The 19,373-nt window shown below is 32.8% G+C and overlaps 3 protein-coding genes across 3 annotated transcripts; 1 reads left to right on the top strand and 2 right to left on the bottom strand.

The window, feature by feature from the left end:
* Positions 1-790: 790 nt before the first annotated feature.
* On the bottom strand, positions 791-2,998 carry SAPINGB_P006417 (uncharacterized protein; the record flags this gene model as incomplete). The annotated part of the gene is made up of 1 exon (XM_032001128.1): positions 791-2,998. The coding sequence occupies one exon, from the start codon at positions 2,996-2,998 to the stop codon at positions 791-793; it is 2,208 nt and encodes a 735-aa protein (XP_031857019.1).
* A 266-nt stretch (positions 2,999-3,264) lies between these two features.
* Positions 3,265-5,022, top strand: SAPINGB_P006416 (uncharacterized protein; the record flags this gene model as incomplete). The annotated part of the gene is made up of 3 exons (XM_032001127.1): positions 3,265-3,285; positions 3,345-3,538; positions 3,597-5,022. 3 exons carry the CDS (start codon positions 3,265-3,267, stop codon positions 5,020-5,022), a joined length of 1,641 nt encoding a protein of 546 aa, XP_031857018.1.
* A 6,745-nt stretch (positions 5,023-11,767) lies between these two features.
* Positions 11,768-14,698, bottom strand: SAPINGB_P006415 (uncharacterized protein; the record flags this gene model as incomplete). The annotated part of the gene is made up of 1 exon (XM_032001126.1): positions 11,768-14,698. One exon carries the CDS (start codon positions 14,696-14,698, stop codon positions 11,768-11,770), a length of 2,931 nt encoding a protein of 976 aa, XP_031857017.1.
* Between the last annotated feature and the right edge of the window lie 4,675 nt (positions 14,699-19,373).

The raw sequence follows: 19,373 nt of genomic DNA, 5'->3' as shown, positions 1-19,373 counted from the left end.
TTTTCATTTTGATAATAAACTTTTAATTTTGGCTTCAACATTGCATCTCCAACAGCCCGAAAATAAGTCCTGATGCCAGCTTACGAGGAACAGGGGGTTAAAATAACCAAACCTTCCCAACCTATCTCCACTTGTCTTCATCAACGCTGTAATTGTATTTCTTAATCCCTCCAAGCAGAGATAAAGCTTACAATCTCTTGTAAGCCAGTTAAACTGTTTAAGAGAGTCGACATGTCCATCTCTGGAGATATCCGTTTCAGTCCTTTTCTTTCCTCTTCAAGCAAAGGACACTCAACTAAAATGTGATGAACTGTTTCCAGCTCTCCACATTTGCAGTTGTAACTATCCTTTTTAAACCAAAAATTTATACACTTTTAAAAACACTAGTATGCCCAAGACAATTCAGTAACTAAAAAGATTTATATTTCTTAAGAAAAAGGTCCGATATAGTGTAATGGTTATCACCTCACGCTCTCACCGTGGAAATCGGGGTTCGATTCCCCGTGTCGGAGTTACTCTTTTTGGTACTTTAGTTTTTGATATTTGCTTTAAGCTTTTTTATATTTATTTATTCAATTTTTTTTTACCAAGAATTTTTTTTCACATGGTTTGTTTACAATCAATTTCAAAAAAAAAAAAAAAGAATGATTTTATATATATTCTTCATTTAAATATACATATATTTTTTTTTACTTTAAATTTTTTTTTTTCCCTTCATAATTACACCAAAAAAAAAAAAAAAACACCTAAATTTTTTTTTCATATTTTTTTTCTTTTTCTGTTGGCCACTTTAATTCAGCAGCTTGGTAATCTTGCCAATTGCAATGGTAATACCTTGGTCTCTAAGAGTAAAGCGACCAAGTTGTGGCAAGTCGTCATAAGTTTCAACACACACAGGGTCCGTAGTTTCCAAGACGGCAATGATCTTCATACCCTTCTTGGCAAAAGCAGGGGGCTTCTTGGACTTACGGTTGGTGCCACGCTGAAGCTTGTGCAGCAGCTCGACAAACTGAACCTCCTCAATGGCCGTGTGGACGTGCATAACGCATTGGAAACCCTTGGCAAGAATCGAGTCAAGTTCGACAATGGCAACTTGGGCCTCGAAACGAGTCACCGTGTGGACGGGGTGTTTGAGTGACGAAAGAACAAACCCAATCTGGACATCTTCTTCTTCAATGCCCTTGACACGGACACGGACTTGTTCACCACATACAGCACCATTGACTTCAGCCTCAGTCTCATTAAAAACAGAAAGTACTTCGACACGAGTCTTGTTAGGCATGATGAGCAGCTGCTGACCCTTCTTAATAGAACCAGACTCAATCTTACCCTCGACAATGGTACCGAGATCCTTACCCTTGCCTGAAATGGGCAGCATAAAGGGAGCATCGAGTTTACGGTTCTCAAGCTTAATAGAGTCCAAGTACTCGAGGAGCGAAGGACCATCGTACCATGGGCACACTTCCTTGGAAATGCGGTCCTTAAGACCAGCACCGGTGAAACCAGAAACAGGCATAAAGAAAACATCAGTCTTAAGGTTATAGCCAGTGCCCTTCAAGAAGTTGGCAAGCTTGGTGATACACTCATCGTAACGTTCCTTGGACCACTGGACAGTGGGATCATCCATCTTGTTGACAGCAACAACAAGACGGTTAACACCTTGAGTCTTGGCCAAAATAGCATGTTCACGGGTCTGGCCACCCTTTTCGAAACCAGTCTCGTACTCACCCTTACGAGCAGAAATAACCAAAACACCGATATCGGCCTGAGAAGCACCACCAATCATGGAAGGCACGTACATCTTATGACCAGGAGCATCCAAAATAGTGTAACGACGCTTTTCTGTCTCAAAGTATGAACGGCCGACCTCAACTGTCTTACCCTCAGCACGCTCTTCCTTGTTGGTGTCCATAACCCATGACAGGTACCAACCCTGGCGACCAGCGTCCTTGGCCTCACGCTCGTACTTCTCAACGGTACGCTTGTCGACAGCACCAGTCAGGAACAAAATGTTACCACCCATGGTAGACTTACCGGCATCGACATGGCCCATAAAGATGATGGAAACGTGGTCCTTACCTTCATTTGCACCAAACAGATCGGAAACAACTTCCTCGTCAATTTCGTCTTCTTGTTGCTTAATGAGAGCATCAGCATCCTGCTTGGAAGCTTCATTTTTAGACTCGGTCTTGGGAGTAGCCTTAGCCTCAGCCTTGGGTTCAGCCTTGGTTTCAACCTTGGCCTCAACCTTGGGTTCTTCCTTAGCCTCAACCTTAGGTTCCTCCTTAGCCTCAACCTTAGGTTCCTCCTTAGCTTCAACCTTGGGTTCAACCTTAGTTTCAGCCTTGGACTCAACCTTAGTTTCGGGCTTAGCCTCAGCCTTGGGCTCGGCCTTTTCACCAATTTTCAGAACTGTTTTTGCGGCAGGTGTAGTTGTGGAAGCGGTCTTCTTGTTGCTTCCCATAATTATCGGAGCATTAAGATCGGCTTGGCTTTGCTGCTGGTATTCCTCCAGAGTCATTGTCTTTTCTTCGGGCTCATCGTAGCCTCTGTTGTTGTAATTGTTATTGTAGTTGTTGTAGTTGTTGTAGCCTCCGCGACCACCTCTGTATCCGCCACGGCCACCACGGCCACCACCACGGCCGCCCCGGTAGCCACCTTGGTTATAGTTGTTGTTGTTGTTGTAGTTATTGTTGTAGCCTCCCTGGTATCCGCCCTGGTATCCTCCCTGGTAGCCACCTTGGTAGCCTCCTTGATTGTAGCCGCCATAACCTTGGTTAGAGTACTGTTGGTATCCTTGGCCTGGGGTGAAAGAAGCGGCCGGGTTGAAAGAGAACTGGGATTGCTGCTGACCATACTGGCCGTACTGCTGCTGCTGCTGCTGTTGCTGCTGCTGCTGGCTGTACTGACCGTATTGCTGCTGTTGGTCACCAATGTTTGCTTGGTTCTGGAAATCGCGAGCAAGCTGCTCGTCAGAGTTCTGGTTAGGATTAGACATGGTTGCTTGATGCGTGCAAGTGGATGAAAGAGAGAAAGAGTAGTAGAAAGAAGAACACCTCAAACAGATTTTTTTTTTTTAGGGTGTAAATGCGGTGGGTGGTTGGTTGGTTGGTTAGTTGATTTGTGGCAAGAGCCTTTGAAAATTTTCCACATTGTCATAATGACTAAACATGACGTAATCAACACTGATAGATTATTATTATCTCCACCTTTTTTTTTTTTTTTTTTTATTTCTTCACTTATTTTAAAACAAAAAAAACAGCAATGGATGATATTCTAGCAAAGGTGAGATTTAAAATAATTTCAATCTATGAAAAATTTAAATTAATATTAATGAGCCATAGGCAGGAAGCCAAGCAGTTACATTTGCTATTCGATCGGGTGTGTCGCTGGCGACAAGCTACGCTATTAAGAACCTAACTCGGTTCATGGCTGGAATCCCGCCAGATGATGATTCACAGCAATTGGAACGGAGCAAAGCACGTCTTCAAACCAAGATCCAGGTTCTAACACCTGCAATTGATTTGATTGAGCTCATGTGAGTTTTTCTGTTTTTAAAAAAAAAATGTTTTCCAACAATGTTAACAAGCTTTTAGAGCCGCCCGCGGAAATACAATGCTTGACAGCACACTGGAACTAACTCACCAGTTGCGAGCAGATATAGCAGCATTTGATGCTCGCGTGGCTGCTCTAGCAGATAAACAACCTGCTGGGGCATTAAAAGCGGTACAGCGAGATGTGGACGATCTTCTTGCACGAATTGATGAGGCTGTACCTCTTGTTTCATTAGCGCTAACAACCTCTGGTGCAAATCTTTCAGCACGAATGCCTGCTGGAGTGTCTCCTGGCAGGTTTCTTGCTGCCGGGCGGTATCTTGGAGATGCCGATGCCAGATATGACGAGCTTGTGGAGGAACTTGAAGAAAAAGAAGACGAGAAAATGCCACTACGTGTGCAAGTGGGTCCTGTATTTACGGCAACCATGTACAGTGTTTTTCAAGCTCAAGGTCGGCGGGTATCTTGGAAAGAGGAGTACAGGCGGTGCAGAGTGCGTATCTATCGAGTTAACAAGTATGGTGCACAAGAGTTGGGTGTGGATCAAGAGAATCAGGGGGGAGCCCCTGGAATAGGGATACCTAAGGATCAACAGCCGCAGCTTCAAAATGGATATCGGTACATGCTTTCTATTGAAGAAAGTTTTAAGGATGGACGGTATCATGACCGGAATGAAGAAGCACGTGGCCGGCGGGTGCTAAATGTTGCCAGTGTACAGCGGTTATTTTTTAGCGCAAGTGGAAGACTGTTGCAGATTGAAGAAGCGCGAACTCCTGTACTTGTGCTTAAGGTTGGGGGCCGGGAAAAGGGGAGTAAGATAGAATGGTTTGCATTTGAGCAGTACTACGAGGAGGAAGATGGAGAGGATGAGGAAAATAAAAATGAAAAGGAAGAATATGATGAAGATGATGAAGATGCAACGGCTTCGTCTAGTTCAGAAGAGGAAGAAGAGGGAGGGACACCAGCGAGTGCAGCGTTGACTACAGAGATGAAATCGTTACGGATTTCGTCAGGCCCCAAGAGTGCACCTGCGGAGATGGAAACTCGGCGATCTAGACGAAGCATTTTTGGGCGGGTTTCAAGTGTGCAGATTGAGCGGCGAAAAGAGCAAGCGGCTGTAGAGCGAGAGCGGCGTGCGCGGGCGTCATTGAGTTTACTAGAGTACCTGTTGCGGCTAGGGGCGTTACAAGCAAATGATCAGATGAGTGTTTTGGAGGTACGGGACGAGCGGCTTGCGCAGTACCTAGTCGACGAGAATGGTGGGGAGAAGGAGAAGCAAAGGGAGAAAAAGAACAAAGAGAAGAAGAAGAAGAAGAAGAATGGGGAAGATACCAGGGAAGATACCAGGGAAGATACTAGGGAAAATACCAGGGAAGATTCTATAGAAGATGAAGAGAAGAAGATTAAAGAGGGGACAGAAAGGGAAGAGTCCGAGTCGGATGAAGAAAGAAGTGATGGCCGAGAATGATAGAATGAATGATGGGGAGGGAAGAAAAGAGAGGAGTTTGAATGAAGGGAGAGAAATAGAGATAGAGAGAATAAAGTGAGCGGGACTGGACGGGACGGGACTAGCAAGGCCGTGGGTGTGGCGGGTCGGCTAGGGCAAGAAGTAATGCCGGAGAGTAGTAAGTGGAATATATATATATATGGTAATATAGGAGATGAGCAACGGTTTTTTTTTTTTTTTTTAGAAGAGAGCAATGATAGGATATAAAATTAAAAGAAAGGATTGGATGAAAAAAAAAAAAAGAAAAACAAAAAGAAGAAGAAGAAGAAGAAGAAGAAGAAGAAGAAGAAGATGATGATGATGATGATAGTTCAACCAAAAGAGGAATAATAATCGAAGAAACGGATAAGAAGAGCGTTATATTATATTATATATATAGATTAATATTTTTATTTTTTTTATTTTTTTTATTTGGTTGGACAAAAAGTCGGTTGTAGTGATGTATTATATTTAGGTAAGTAAGTTAAGGTATGTTGTAAGTCAAAAGGTATGGAAGGGGACCTAAATAGGAAAAAGACAAAGAAAAAAAGGGTTGGAAATTTTTTAAAAACAAGTCTTAGCTTTTAGAAGCCGTTGAAAAGGCTGATAGATAGATAGACAGACAGACACACTGACAGATAGACAGCTAGGTAAGTTGGTAAGTAGGTAAGTAGGTAGAGAGAGAGAGAGAGAGAGATGGGACAGATTGACTGGGATAGTCGGCAAAAAAAAAAAAAAAAAAAAGGAGCAGCCAATAAATTTGTAAAGGTGAAGACATTGTATGTGATTTTTTTGACTGGCTGGTTACATTTTATTTTTAATTTAATAATAATTAAATTATTATTATTATTATTATTATTATTATTATTATTATTATTATTATTATTATTATTATTATTATTATTATTATTATTATTATTATTATTATTATTATTATTATTTTGGTGTAGTGTGAGACGGAAGCAGGGACCCGGAGAATTTTGTACAGTAAGAACTTAATGGTAATTTTTAAAATGAGAATTATTATAATTATGATAATTATCATTATCATTATTATATATATACAATACATTATAGAGAAAGAAAAAAAAAAAAAGTACAAGATTAGAGAAATGATATAAATTACAATCTAATAAGTTTGATATGGAAATAAATAAGTTAAAAATGAAAATGAAAAAAAGATATTGTTGATTTGAATAAGTTCTAAGAAGAAGAAGAATAATAATAATAATAATAATAATAATAATAATAATAATAATAATAATAATAATAATAATAATAATAATAATAATAATAATAATAATAATAATAATAATAATAATAATAATAATAATAATAATAATAATAATAATAATAATAATAATAATAATAATAATAATAATAATAATAATACACACACACAATAATAATAACAATACACAATAATAATAATAATAATAATAATAATAATACACACACACACAATAATAATAATAATAATAATAATAATAATAATAATAATAATAATAATAATAATAATAATAATAATAATAATAATAATAATAATAATAAATAAGAAAGCAAACAAATCACATTGCGAATCAGCAATAGCAATAGCAATAAGAAAAAGAAAAAGATTAATAGTGATTGTTATTGAATTAACACATTACATACATGCAAATTAAAAAAAAAATTAAAATTAAAAAAATTAAAAAAAAAACTGTAACCAAAGTGATGCTTTCAAAGTAAATAATCATCAATGTATATTAATTAATAAATAAAAATATTTCTTGAGTTAAGGCTGGTCAGTTGATTTTGCGAAAAAAGGAAAAAAAAAAAGATTTTTAAGATAATAATATTGTAATATAAAATATATATATTGGAGAGAAAAAAAAAATAATAATAATAATAATAATAATTATAATAATAATTATGCTTCTTTTCTAAAAGGGAAGAAGGGAAGGATTATTTAATTTTTTTTTCTCGGTTCCAGTTGGCTATTGATTGAAGAGAAATATTAATCAATCAACTATTGGTATTCACGGAAACCCCCAATTTATTTTAATTTTTGTTTATTAAAAGAAATAAAAAAGGAAAAAAAAAGGAAATCTATTATTTTAATTTCTTTTTTGTAATAACAATAATAATAATAATAATAATAATAATAAATAAATAAATAAATAAATAAAATGTCTAGACTAGACTACTTTGAGTTTTTCCGAACGAGCCGTTTTTTTTTTTTTTTTGCCCTCACCAAAAAATAATGACAACCCCGGAGGACCCGACCGTTATATTGTTTTTTTTTTTTTATATATTGGGGGTAGAAGGGTTGTATATGAAATGAATATAATTCAATAATATAACAAGCAAAAAAATAAAATAAAATAAAATAAAAAATTATAAGGGGAGAGAAAAAGTATAAAATGAATTATTATCGTTTTTTTTTTACATACTTTTACATTTTATATCAAAAAAAAAAAATAAATATTGTTTTAAAATTTATTTTTTTTTGACACATTTAACGCTAATATCATATAAATATATATTAGGTGATTATGAGAGTTCAAAAAAAAAAAAAACTAGAAAGAATTAAAAAAAAAAAAATTCCCTAAACAAGAAGAAGAAAAGAGAGGAAAATAAAAAATAAATGGGAGACTCATTTTTTTTTTTTTTAGTTATTGAAATGAATTTAAACTAAATTATTCTTAGAATACACTAAATATATAAAGAAAAAAAAAGAAAAAAAAAAAAAGAGGCTATGATTTTACTCTCGGCAATACTAGCCGACCGGTATGATTTGTATGTGAAGATGATTTAAGAAAAGTAAAAAAATAAAAAATAAAACGGTGTATATATATTAATATAAATGTTAAAATTAAAATTAAAATTAAAATTAAAATAAAAATAAAAATCAAATTTTGTGGTTTAAGTTTTTATTTTACTTTACTTTAATTTAATTTAATTTTTTTTTTGTTATTATTTTATTGTGTTATCGTTATATCGACTAACAATCCAATATCATCATCATCATCTATTAACGTTTCAATTAGAGAGATGTTTATTTTTTTTTTTTTTTCAATTCAATTCATTTTATTTCATTTCTTTTATTACTATTAAAGAAGAATTGACATTTTGAAAAATGAGAAAAAAAAAATTATATATATGAAAGAAGTCACATTTTGAAGCAACATTTGTAGCAGCCATTATTATATTTTTTTATTTTTTAGTGGAACCACTTTTTATATACAAAAATAATATATAAATAAATAATAATAATAATAATAATAATAAAAAAACAGGGCATATATATCTAAATTAATATATTACTTTAGATATGCTTAGAGTCTCTTAAAAAAAAAAAAAAAAAAAAAAAAAGAAAAAGATAAAAAACAAAAATAATCTTAGTTTAAGTCCAAAATACTTTACAGATTTCTATACTTTAGGTCCTGTCAGAATCTTTTTTTTTTTCTTTTTCTTTTTTTTGGTTAATACCGCTAGACTATGATTCTATAAAATATCTAAAAAAAAGTTGAAATTTTTCCATCTTTATATTGTTTAAAAAAAAAAAAAAAAAAAAAAACAAAGCTAACGCTTCTTTTGCATATATGTTGCTTTTCTTACTTTCTTTCTTTCTTTCTTTCTTTCTTTCTTTCTTTCTTTCTTTCTTTCGTTCTTTCTTTCTTTCTATTAATTTTTTTTTTTTATTTTCCTAATCAATTTTATGACCTAAAAAGATAAGCCCCCCCCCCCCAAAAAAAAAAAGTCATGACACCCTCGTGTATATTTTCCTTTCTTACCAACTAAAAAATGAAAAAATTAAAAATTAAAATGACTTTCACCTTTTACCTTCTTCACAACTTTGGATATTAACATGACCAATATTTCTTTTTTCTTTCGGTTCACGATCTACGACGGAACATGGTCCTTTTTTCTTTTTTTTTTTTTTTTTTTTTTTATTCATACTTTGCATCTTTTTTCCATGCTTTTTGCAAGCTTTTTTATGTTTTTGTTATCTGCGTTATTTGATCACATTTCATTATCATGGATTTTTTTTTTTTTTTTAATTATCTCTTGTGTTTTTTTTTTTCTTTTTATTTATATATTTTAAAAATGTATATACTTACTTGTATATGTACTCTTTTTATTTTATTTATTCTATTATTCTATTATTACTACCATAATTTTATATACATATCCATTATAAATTATGGTATCATTATTATTATTATTATTTTTTTTTTCCTTCTTCTTTAAGTATTATAATACAAATCATGTCAAAAAAAAAAAAAAAAAAACTGTTTGTTTGTTTGTTTGTTTGTGTATCTATCTGTATCTTTAACCACTTAACTACAGCTTGCGCAGCAAGTGCAACAAAAAAAAATTGGTATATGCTTATAACTTAATTATCTTGTTAAGAAATAACCCTGTTTTGTATTTGTTTTTTTTTTTAATTTATTTAACCTTTTAAAATGCTTTTTTTATTTAAAATATTTTTTTTTGTTTTTTATTTTTATTTCTTTTATTTTATTTTTTTTATAATTCTCTTGTCTTATCTCTCTTTAATTTTTTTTTTGTTTTTTTTATTTCAACGGTTTCTTTATTGTTTTTCTTTAGCCTCCAGAAACCGTTTTTTTTTTATTTTTATTTTTTATTTTTATTTTTTTTTTATGCTAAGCATTTACGGTTTGTATAATAGTAAGGCTAATCGGCAGTTAGATGCCATTATTGCCTAAAAAATTAAAAAAAGAAAAGAAAGAAAAAAGGGTAATTAATACAGCTTTGAAAAGGAGGAGGGGAGTGTTTCTATTTGCATCAAAGTTACTATTGAATAACAAATATAAAAGATACTTTCAAGTAAAAGTGTTTTTTTTTTCTTCATTTCTTTGAAACATAAATAATTTTCTTTTTATATTAAATAAATAAATAAATTTATTTAAATAACAATTGAAAAAAATTACTAAAAACTATTAAGGTTCTTCTTCTTCTTCAAACTACTTTCTTGCTGTTTAAGTCCATCAAGTCTCATCCAAAAAAAATAAAAAAAAAAAAATAAAACATTTTTTTTTTTTCACCATACAAAAAAAATTCATTCACAAATTCAAAATGAACAACTCTTTTCAATTCCTTTATTCTATATATATATTTTTTTTAAAATGTATAAATATATATATATATATATATATATATATATAAATAACTTTGTTGTTTATTATTATTATTAATTTTTTTCTCATCTGACATCAAATCAAACCCTTTTATTTTTTATTTTTGTTGCCCCCCCCCTTCTTTCATACACCCACCACCACCACCAAACTTTCTCTCGTTTTTTTTTTGCCCAGATCAAGTAATTCCGAGTTTATTTTAACAAAAACACAAAAAAAATAAAAAAAATTTTATTTATTTAATTTATTTATTTATTTATTTATTTAATTTATTTATTTATTTAATTTATTTATTTAATTTATTTATTTATTTAATTTATTTAATTTAATTTAATTTAATTTAATTTAATTTAATTTAATTTTTTTTTATTTTTTATTTGTTAACTCCTTCACACACAAACACCATTTTTTTATGTATTCCGATAACGATTCCTGCACAGCCTTGCCTTTTTTTTTATTTATTTATTAAATTATTATTTTTTTTTTTTTTTTTTTTTTTTTTGCTTCTCTCATAAATTTGTTTGATATAAAAAAAAAATTGGCAATTTACATTCTTTCATTTGCTCTAACAAAAAAACTTATTCATTCATTTATTCATTCATTCATTTACTTGTTAGTCCAAATTTCCTTCCGTAATCTTTGTAGATTTACTTTGATTATTATCTAATGAAAAAATCCCAGTTTAACTATACTCCATTCCCCTTCCTCTCTTTTATTCTGTCCAAACCCAATTTATTTTATTTTTATTTTTTTTTCTTTATTCTTCTTTTTCGCTTAAATCTTTTAGCAATTAGCAAAGGAGCTTTTTTTTTTTTGGTCATCAAATAAGCCACTCATTTTGTAATATTTGTGGTGGCCATATAACTAGACCAACATTTTTTTTTTTTTTTTCAAAAACACTTTTGAATATACAATTTTTAATCCATTCTAATTATTGTTTCCTTTTTTTTTTTAAAGAAAAATAACAAAAAAAAAAAAAAAAACAAATAATCCAACGGAGTTTGATATATAAGATAATTTTTTTTTTTTTAATCACTTTTTATGGTTGCTTTTTAGGTAACTTTGTTGGGTATGTTTGAAGCGGCAGTCACAGCAGCAGCAGTAGGCAGCAGTAGGCAGCAGCAGCAAAATAGCAAAACAAAAAACAACAACAACAACAACAACAAGGCAAAAAAAAGTCTGACTTAAATCTATATTAGCTAAATCTTATGTCATTATTAATAATCATGTTTTAAAAAAATTTTTTTTTTTTTTAAATTTTAAATTTTAAATTTTATTTTTATATTTTTGTCATCCATAAAAAAAAAATAAAAATTGACATATCTTTTCACATTATTTATTTAAAGAAATCATTTCAAAAATCAATACTGATTGTTTTCACTTTTTTTTTTTTTTTATATTTAAATTAAGAATAGTCAATTTTTTTTTTCTCTTTATCTTGATCCAAAAACGAAAAAAAAACACTGTAGCAAATATATATATATATTCATATACATATATATATATAATACCTTTCCCCGTAAAAACCTTCATCATTAAAAATAATAACCTTAAAAACACCTCCATCGTTTCTCACATTGCTCTTTTTAAACATTCTGACCAAGGGGGAACATATCATTATACCCTCCAGATGTGTTGCTGGTGCTACTTAAAAACATGCTCCCACTGCCACTTCCAAACCCAGTTCCACTACCACTCCCACTCATTATCAATCCATTAATATCTCCAGAGGCATTTCCTGCATTTGCTCCATCATATGTCTCATACTCCATGTCATCTGTCTGGAACAATGGTGAAAGTGATCCCTCATATCCTGTAAATGCATTAAATGCTTGATTCGAATTATTTGCAGCTGCTGCTTCAATCAATTGCTGTTGCTGTTGTTGTTGCTGTTGCTGTTGCTGTTGCTGTTGTTGCTGCTGCTGCTGTTGTTGTTGTTGTTGAAATCCATTATTATTCCCCTGTTTAAACGTATACATAGATGTTGCTGTTGATGAAGACGATCCAAGCCCAGGAATCAGCCCTGCAGAGGCCGCCCCACCACCCATTACAACATCCGCATCAAACGGAAATGAAAACACATCAGTAGGCTGTAATGTTTGAGGCTCCGCAACCATAATATCCAATTGTTCCGGAGTCACAGGGGTCGACAAAGTTGAAGAAGAAGACAAGTTATCAGTAGCACCGCTATTATTCAAACTACCGCCAGCACTCAAAGTGGCCGCAGATGTAGCATACCTGTTCTTACGCAGAGCTAATTGCTGCTGCTGCTGCTGCTGCTGCTGTTGTTGTTGCTGCTGCTGTTGTTGCTTGTCACCTAAAATTGTAGCAAGATCCACATCCTTCGGTGGCCGGTTGACAGTCAAAATAGGATATAATGGTAGTCCAGCCGCAGGGCTATCTGGGCCCGGCGACAGTTCGAAATTTCCTGGAGATGAGTATTGTTGTTGCTGCTGAACCTGTTGTTGTTGTTGTTGCTGCTGCTGCTGCTGCTGTTGTTGCTGTTGAGCTTGCTGGGCAAGTTTCGGCAAATCTGTAGATGAATCAATTGTGGTAGCACCCAACCGGGTTGCCAATAATGATGTTGTAGGCGAGCTGCCACCGCAGCCTGCATTTTCTACCAAGTCCAAAAGTCCAGCTCGGCCCGACCCGGAACCCTGGAGCAATTCATAGTCATCATTAGGTGACAAAAGCGTCCAATCATCCATTGGCTCTGCCTTGACAACGACCTCGCCGACCTTGGAGTATGCACGATGAGTATTGCGAGATGGAGCTCTCAAAGGCTCCAAAATTTCATTATCAAGTTTATTGTTTGAGGAAGAAGAATTTCGACTGCCTCCTCTTTTCGACTGGAGTGAGCGACGGTTGCTATTAACGGAGGTGTTGCCGACCCCGGCCGAAGAAGAAAGTGACGACGCATACGAAAATTGAAGCGGGGGGTCTACATCCGACACGTACCCATCAGTATTAGCTGCCGTTACAAATCCAGGGAGGCTCACATAGCTTCCACTAAATCCAAGGTCTTGAGCAAGAGAAGCCGAAGAACTCGAAAGTAGATTGTTATTGTTGATGGCAGAAAACTGGTCATTATTGTTTGTATTAATCGGAACGGAAGCGGAACTGACTGAGGGCCGGAAAGCAGGAGATGTGGCAAACAAAGGCAACGTGTCGAGTGAGTTAAGCAAATCGCCAGAGGCCACAGTGCCTGACCCATCAAGAACAGAGGGCGCAGCTGTAGTCAAAGCCGATGATGAGTTGGTGGCTGCTGCTGCTGCCGCTGCTGCTGCTGCCACAGTAGCCGAACTATACATTTGTTGTTGTTGTTGTTGTTGTTGCTGCTGCTGCTGCTGTTGAGAAGCACCTTGACCTATACTATTTTGTTGACCCATAAAGTTAAAAAATAAAGGGACATCTTTAGTTGTTGTGGGACCCTGAGCGGCGGCGGCGGCGGATGAAGAAGAAGATGATGAAGATGTTGTTGCCGTTGTTGAAGATACTATGGGTGCTGATGCATTAAAGTTAAACATTGGAGGTGAGTCTTCTGATGCTGAAGGAGACGAGAGTTGGTGTGGCCCATCACATGGTGACGACAATACCGAGGACCCGAGCTTGGCCGCTAGCAAGCCGCTGTTTCGTGAATTAGAGGTATTGTTATTACTACTGGTAGATGCAGATATCGAAGGAGAGGAGTTGGAAGCCGCAGCGGTTCTACGGGATCTTCGGGAGGTTGAAGAAGAGGGTGACGAAGATGAATTACTAAGATTTAACGGCCCATTGCTATTACTGTGATTAATATTTCCTGCGCCACCGCCACCGCCACCACCACTAGTAGTTACAAGACCGACTAATGAAGCCGATGAACCTCCTGAAGATTTTAGAATGGGTGAAGTGGGAGTCAAAGCAAGGGCCTCTGCATTTCTACTAAGAGACCTTGAGGAGTGCTTAGTATTGACTGTAAGGTGATGGTGATGGTGCGAGGCTGAAGGTCCTGAAGAGTGATGTTTAGGGAGAGAAGAACTTTTGCGAACACCGCCAAAGCCCGCAGCAGAAGAGGACCCGCTGGCACCCGGAGACCCACCGGTTGAGGCAGCTAGGGCAGCTTTAGAAAGAGCAGAGCGTGGAGGCGAAGATGAAATCATGGAAGATTGAGAGGCCATAGGAATTGAGATTGGCTGGGACTGAGATTGCTGCGAGCAACAAAAGCTGGAAGATTGGGAGGAAGATGGTGTTGATGTTGAAGATTGGGTACTTGTTGTAGAGGAGCTTCCTACGGCATTGACTGCAGCAGCAGCAGCAGCAGCTGTGAGATGTATTTTGGATGCAGAGGCTGATCGTCTTGAAGATGATTTGTTTTTGGAACATGTGCAGAGGTCCTTATCGATATGACAGGGACATGAGGAAGCATGTTTTCCTGCAGCTCCTCCTGAGCACTTACAGCGGGCATGAAGAGACTTATTTTTGCGGGCCTCGCGGCAGTGGGCGCATTGTGTGGCAGGACGACCTTTTGGTTTGATCATTGTGAGTGGCATATTTGTATGATTACAGCCTGTGACTCTGTGACCACGAATACATCGCTTGAGGATAGTTAGTATTTGAGTAACAAGGTGAAAGGAAAGAAGGAAAGAAAACTTACTTCACAGGCATATTTGACACCGTCAATATAGACCATTTTATATAAGGAAAAAGAAGAAGAAGAAGAAGAAGAGGGAGAAAAAAAAAGGACGAATGGGAGGTATTAGAAGGATATAGAGTGAGGTCTTAAGGAATTAGGATATGTGATGAAAGTTATTGTATATTGAAGACCGAAATGTAGAAATAACTATAGAATTGGTGTGGTATTTATAAGGCAAATAAATGGTCGATTGGCAATGAAAGTGTGTGTGTGTGTGTTTAATGTTTTAAAGATGATTAGAAGAAGAAGAAGAAGAAGAAGAAAGAGATATTGTTAAAATGTATATATTAGAATAGTAGAAAAATTGAATAGCAAGAGAAATAAATAAGAATTGGGAATTTTTTTAAAAAAAAATTTAGAAAAAAGAAAGTAAAAAAAAAAAAAAAAAAAAAAAGGAAATCCGAGGGAAGTTCAAATATATTTATAACCCGCCGCCGGGTCAAGACATAAATAAATGTGGGTTATGGCATATAATAAGTCCCGGTTATCAAGGCACAAACCAACAACAAACAACAAACAATTACAGAACGGCCTCTCAAAAAAAAAAAAAAAAAAATTAACCAGAAAGAATTTTTTGCTTAGTATATTAAAAAAATATATATATATATATTTAAAATAATAACAATTCTTTATTAATTCACTTCCTACTATCAATTTTTTTTTATCCCTATTAAAGATAACCATAACCATAATCATAATCATCATCATAATTATGAACAACGAATATTGTTAATAAAAAAAATAAAAAAAAAAAGAAGCACCGGGGTAACCCCGGGTCCATAAAGTTTAGTGTACTGTTGTTGAGTGTATGTTAAAGATATGTATATATATATATATATATATATATATATATAAGTCCCATATACTGGACATAATTAGTTGGGTCCTGCATCGAGTTAAAACTATGTTGCGGAGCCTTTGAGCGGGTTTGGAAGAGCAGAGCCATTGGCTGGGTTAACGCAGCCGTCAGTCGGGGGTTCCGCACGGGGACTCCGACACCCGGCTTGTTTTGTATGTGTATATATATATGTTTGGGAGTGTATTGTTTGCTACTGTGCCGTTAACTATAAAAGTCTGGTAACAAAAAAAAAAAAAAAAAAAAAAACACGTTCAAGTTACCTTGGAGTAACCTTTAATTTTTAATAAAATAAAAATAATAATAATAAAATAATAAATAAAAAAAAAAAAAAAGAAAAAAAAGAAAATGCCAGTTTATAACAGTAATAATTGTCATTTAATGATTAGAAATAATTTTGGTCCACTAAATATATGCACAGCCAACTCGCTCTGTGAATGGCCCAAAAAGCCGGTTTATTCTTTTCTTTTCTTTTCTTTTTTTATTTATTTATTTTATTATTTATTTTATTATTATTTTATTATTATTTTATTTTTATTTTATTATTATTTTTTTCCTTCTATTTGTGGGACAACAAAAGTGGAAGAACCGGACCGTTATAGCCAGACAATGCATCCAAAGACTCAAGTCTTAATCTTTAAGTCTTTTCTTCTAGAACTATCTCTCTCTTCAATCTAGTCAAATGAAACAACCGCCCATCTTGCGTACTTTTCAGACTGCCCTAATAATTTCTTAATTTAATTTAATTTAATTTAATTTAATTTAATTTATTTTTTATTTTTCCTCTACCGGCCGCGGGCCGTCCGGCTGTGCAACCGAGGGTTCAAACCGCGCTCTTTGAACCTGAACTGAACAGAACCTGAACAGAAAGGGAGGGGAAGAAAGAAAGAAAGAAAGTCTGTCAGTCACAAGAAATCCTCTGGTTTGCTATATCGAACAAATTAAAGGGGAACATTTCTCTTTCCCCCCAAAAAAAAAGCTATGCTTTATATATTATATTTAATATATATATATACCATATATACAACATACAACAACATATACTCGAGAAGGGAACCGGAAATATGGCCGAGTTTCAATTAGAAAGAATAAAAAAAAAAACAATATTTGCGGGCAATAACAAATCTACCTAGCTGTTAAAAATGGATTCAGGGTCAACATTAACCAGTCATAGAAGCCCTTCTTTATTGAGGCATATATAAAATAAAAAACTACTGGGCAATGAATGAATGACCTTTTAAAAAGTGTAATCAAAAAAAGAATAATGTCCATAGTATATAGGTATTTGTAAATAAATAGGTCTTCTATCTAGTTTTTTTATTTTTCATTGTATGAACCAAAAAAAAAAAAAAAAAATATAACCCTGATCCTTTCTTCTTCTTCTTTTTCTTCTTCTTTTCCTATTCTTCTATTTTAACCAATTTCCAATCTTTCCCCAGACAAACCTCTCAGGTACACAAAAAAAACCTTCTCATTTCTTTTCTTACTTTTTTTTTTTTTTTTCTTCTTCTTCTTTTCCAATTTTCAAATAACCCTTTTGATTATTTATTTGTTTATTTTTGTTAGTTTCTTACTCCTATAATCAAGGTTTAAAATTTTCTCTTTTATTCTAATTTTTTTTCTACTCATTCAGCCGCTGCAAGAAACTATACAATCAATTTAGCCCTTTCTTTTATCATTTAACTAATATAACTTTACAGTTATAACTTCTTTTTTCTTGTTCTTGTTCTTGTTCTTCTTCTTACAGGTTAATAACTTGTTCTTGTCGATCATCTTTCTTTCATTTTTTTTTAAAATCTATTTTAATAGCCTTTCACAGTGGTTTCACCCACCTTACCTTTTCATTCCATATTTTTTTCTTCCCTGAATTAACTTTCGATTGCTTCTCTTTTTTTTTTTTTTTTTTTTTTCCATCATCTTCCTTCACTTAATTATAAACTCATCTATTCTCTTAATCAACAATATTCCTTGTATCTATTTTTTTTTGCTCCTCAATCTCTTAAGTATAGCGCTTAAACTATCATGTCAATCATTCCTTTCAAAATGGCGCACTTAAACTATCTATATTTTACTTTATTATTTTTTTTTATTATTATTCCCTAATAATAATAGCTCTTAAATCTATATCTATTGTTGATCTTTTTCATTATTATTCCTGAAATCTCTCTTTATTTTTTTGTTTTTTTTTTATCAAAAGGGTTTTTACATAATTTTATTTCATTCTTACAAACTTTTAATGCATGTGATAAAGTTTTCGTTTCACTGACCGCCACTTAACTATAAGGCTTTTTAGACTTGACTTGGGTTGTTACTAGCAATATCTGCAATAGGGATAAATAAGGCCTAGAAGAAAAAAAAAAAAACAAAAGTTAACAAGGTGTCTTAGTAAAATCAAACAATTTACTAAACTTTTATAGATTGAAGGTTTTCATAAAGTAAATAATTTCTTTTAAGTAATAAAAACGAGTCTGAAATGCCAATCAACTACATTGATTTTTTTAATAGGATATAATATACAATTGTTCACACACACACACACACACCCCGCACAGTTAAAAACATTTATGAAGCTTTTAAAATAGTTTGCTCAATCAAATAGTGTCTACAAAAAAGGAAAGTAAAAAAAAAAAGTGATTGCACATCAAAAATGCAAAAAAAAAAAAAAACAAAAGGGCCTCTCACATAATCTGTTATATATAGTTGTAGTGTAAATTTGAAATATGAATAAAGTAAAAACACTTAAAGAAAAAACAAAAGGGAAAAAGAAAAAAAAAAAAACCAAGAAGTTATCTTTATGTTTATTTAAATTTTTTTTTAAATATTTCTTACACTGGATATGGAATGCCTATTTAGGAAACCATTCTGACGAGAAACGAAAAATAAAGGGTCGTTTTTGTTTTTTTTTTATGGAAACAACTGTAAATCAAAATTTTGCCTTTTTTTTTCTTTAAAAAAAAGAAAGAAAAGATACAAATTAAATAAAAAGAATAAGTTTTATATTTAATAAAAAAGAAAAAAAAAAGAAATATTTCAAATCTTTTTAATTTTTAAAAAATTTTTAATGTGCAGATTGTATATAAACAGAATATTGAAAAAAAAAATTTTTTTTTGTCAATATCTAACATTTTTTTTTTTTTTTTGCGAAAATCAAAAAAAAAAAAATATTATGGAAAGGCTGAGATTTGTCACAAAAAAAAAAAAAAAAAGAGTGATTTTTTTTTTCAGTATGAGCCATATGCACCAAAGAATATAACTAAAAGAGACTTATGACCAAGACTTATCCGAACACACAGCCTCCCAAGTCATAAAACGGAAACCCTGGGAAACTTTTCGGGGGACCCCAAAATCATATTTGTCAACATACATACTAAAACCCGCTCTCAGACTTTATGTTTATGTTTATTTTAATTTTTTTTAATTTTGATTTTAAAATAAAAATAAAAAATAAAAAAAAAAAGTTGCTATGATTTGAATATTTTTCAAAAGAAAAAAAAAAAAAATTCACACTAAAAGCAAAGCAATTCAAATGACTCTTTTATACTACCAACGCACAATTTTCAAAATAAAAGATTAATAAATAAATTAATAGATAAATAAATTAATGAATAAAATTAATTCATACTTCTATTGATCCCAACTTTCTCATATATATATATTTTTATTG

This window comes from Magnusiomyces paraingens (assembly GCF_902498895.1).
Source record: "Magnusiomyces paraingens strain CBS 517.90 genome assembly, contig: contig5, whole genome shotgun sequence".
Classification (NCBI taxonomy): Eukaryota; Fungi; Ascomycota; class Dipodascomycetes; order Dipodascales; family Dipodascaceae; genus Magnusiomyces; species Magnusiomyces paraingens.
The sequence above is the reverse complement of the archived record's forward strand: the minus strand, read 5'-3'. Positions and strand labels throughout refer to the sequence as shown.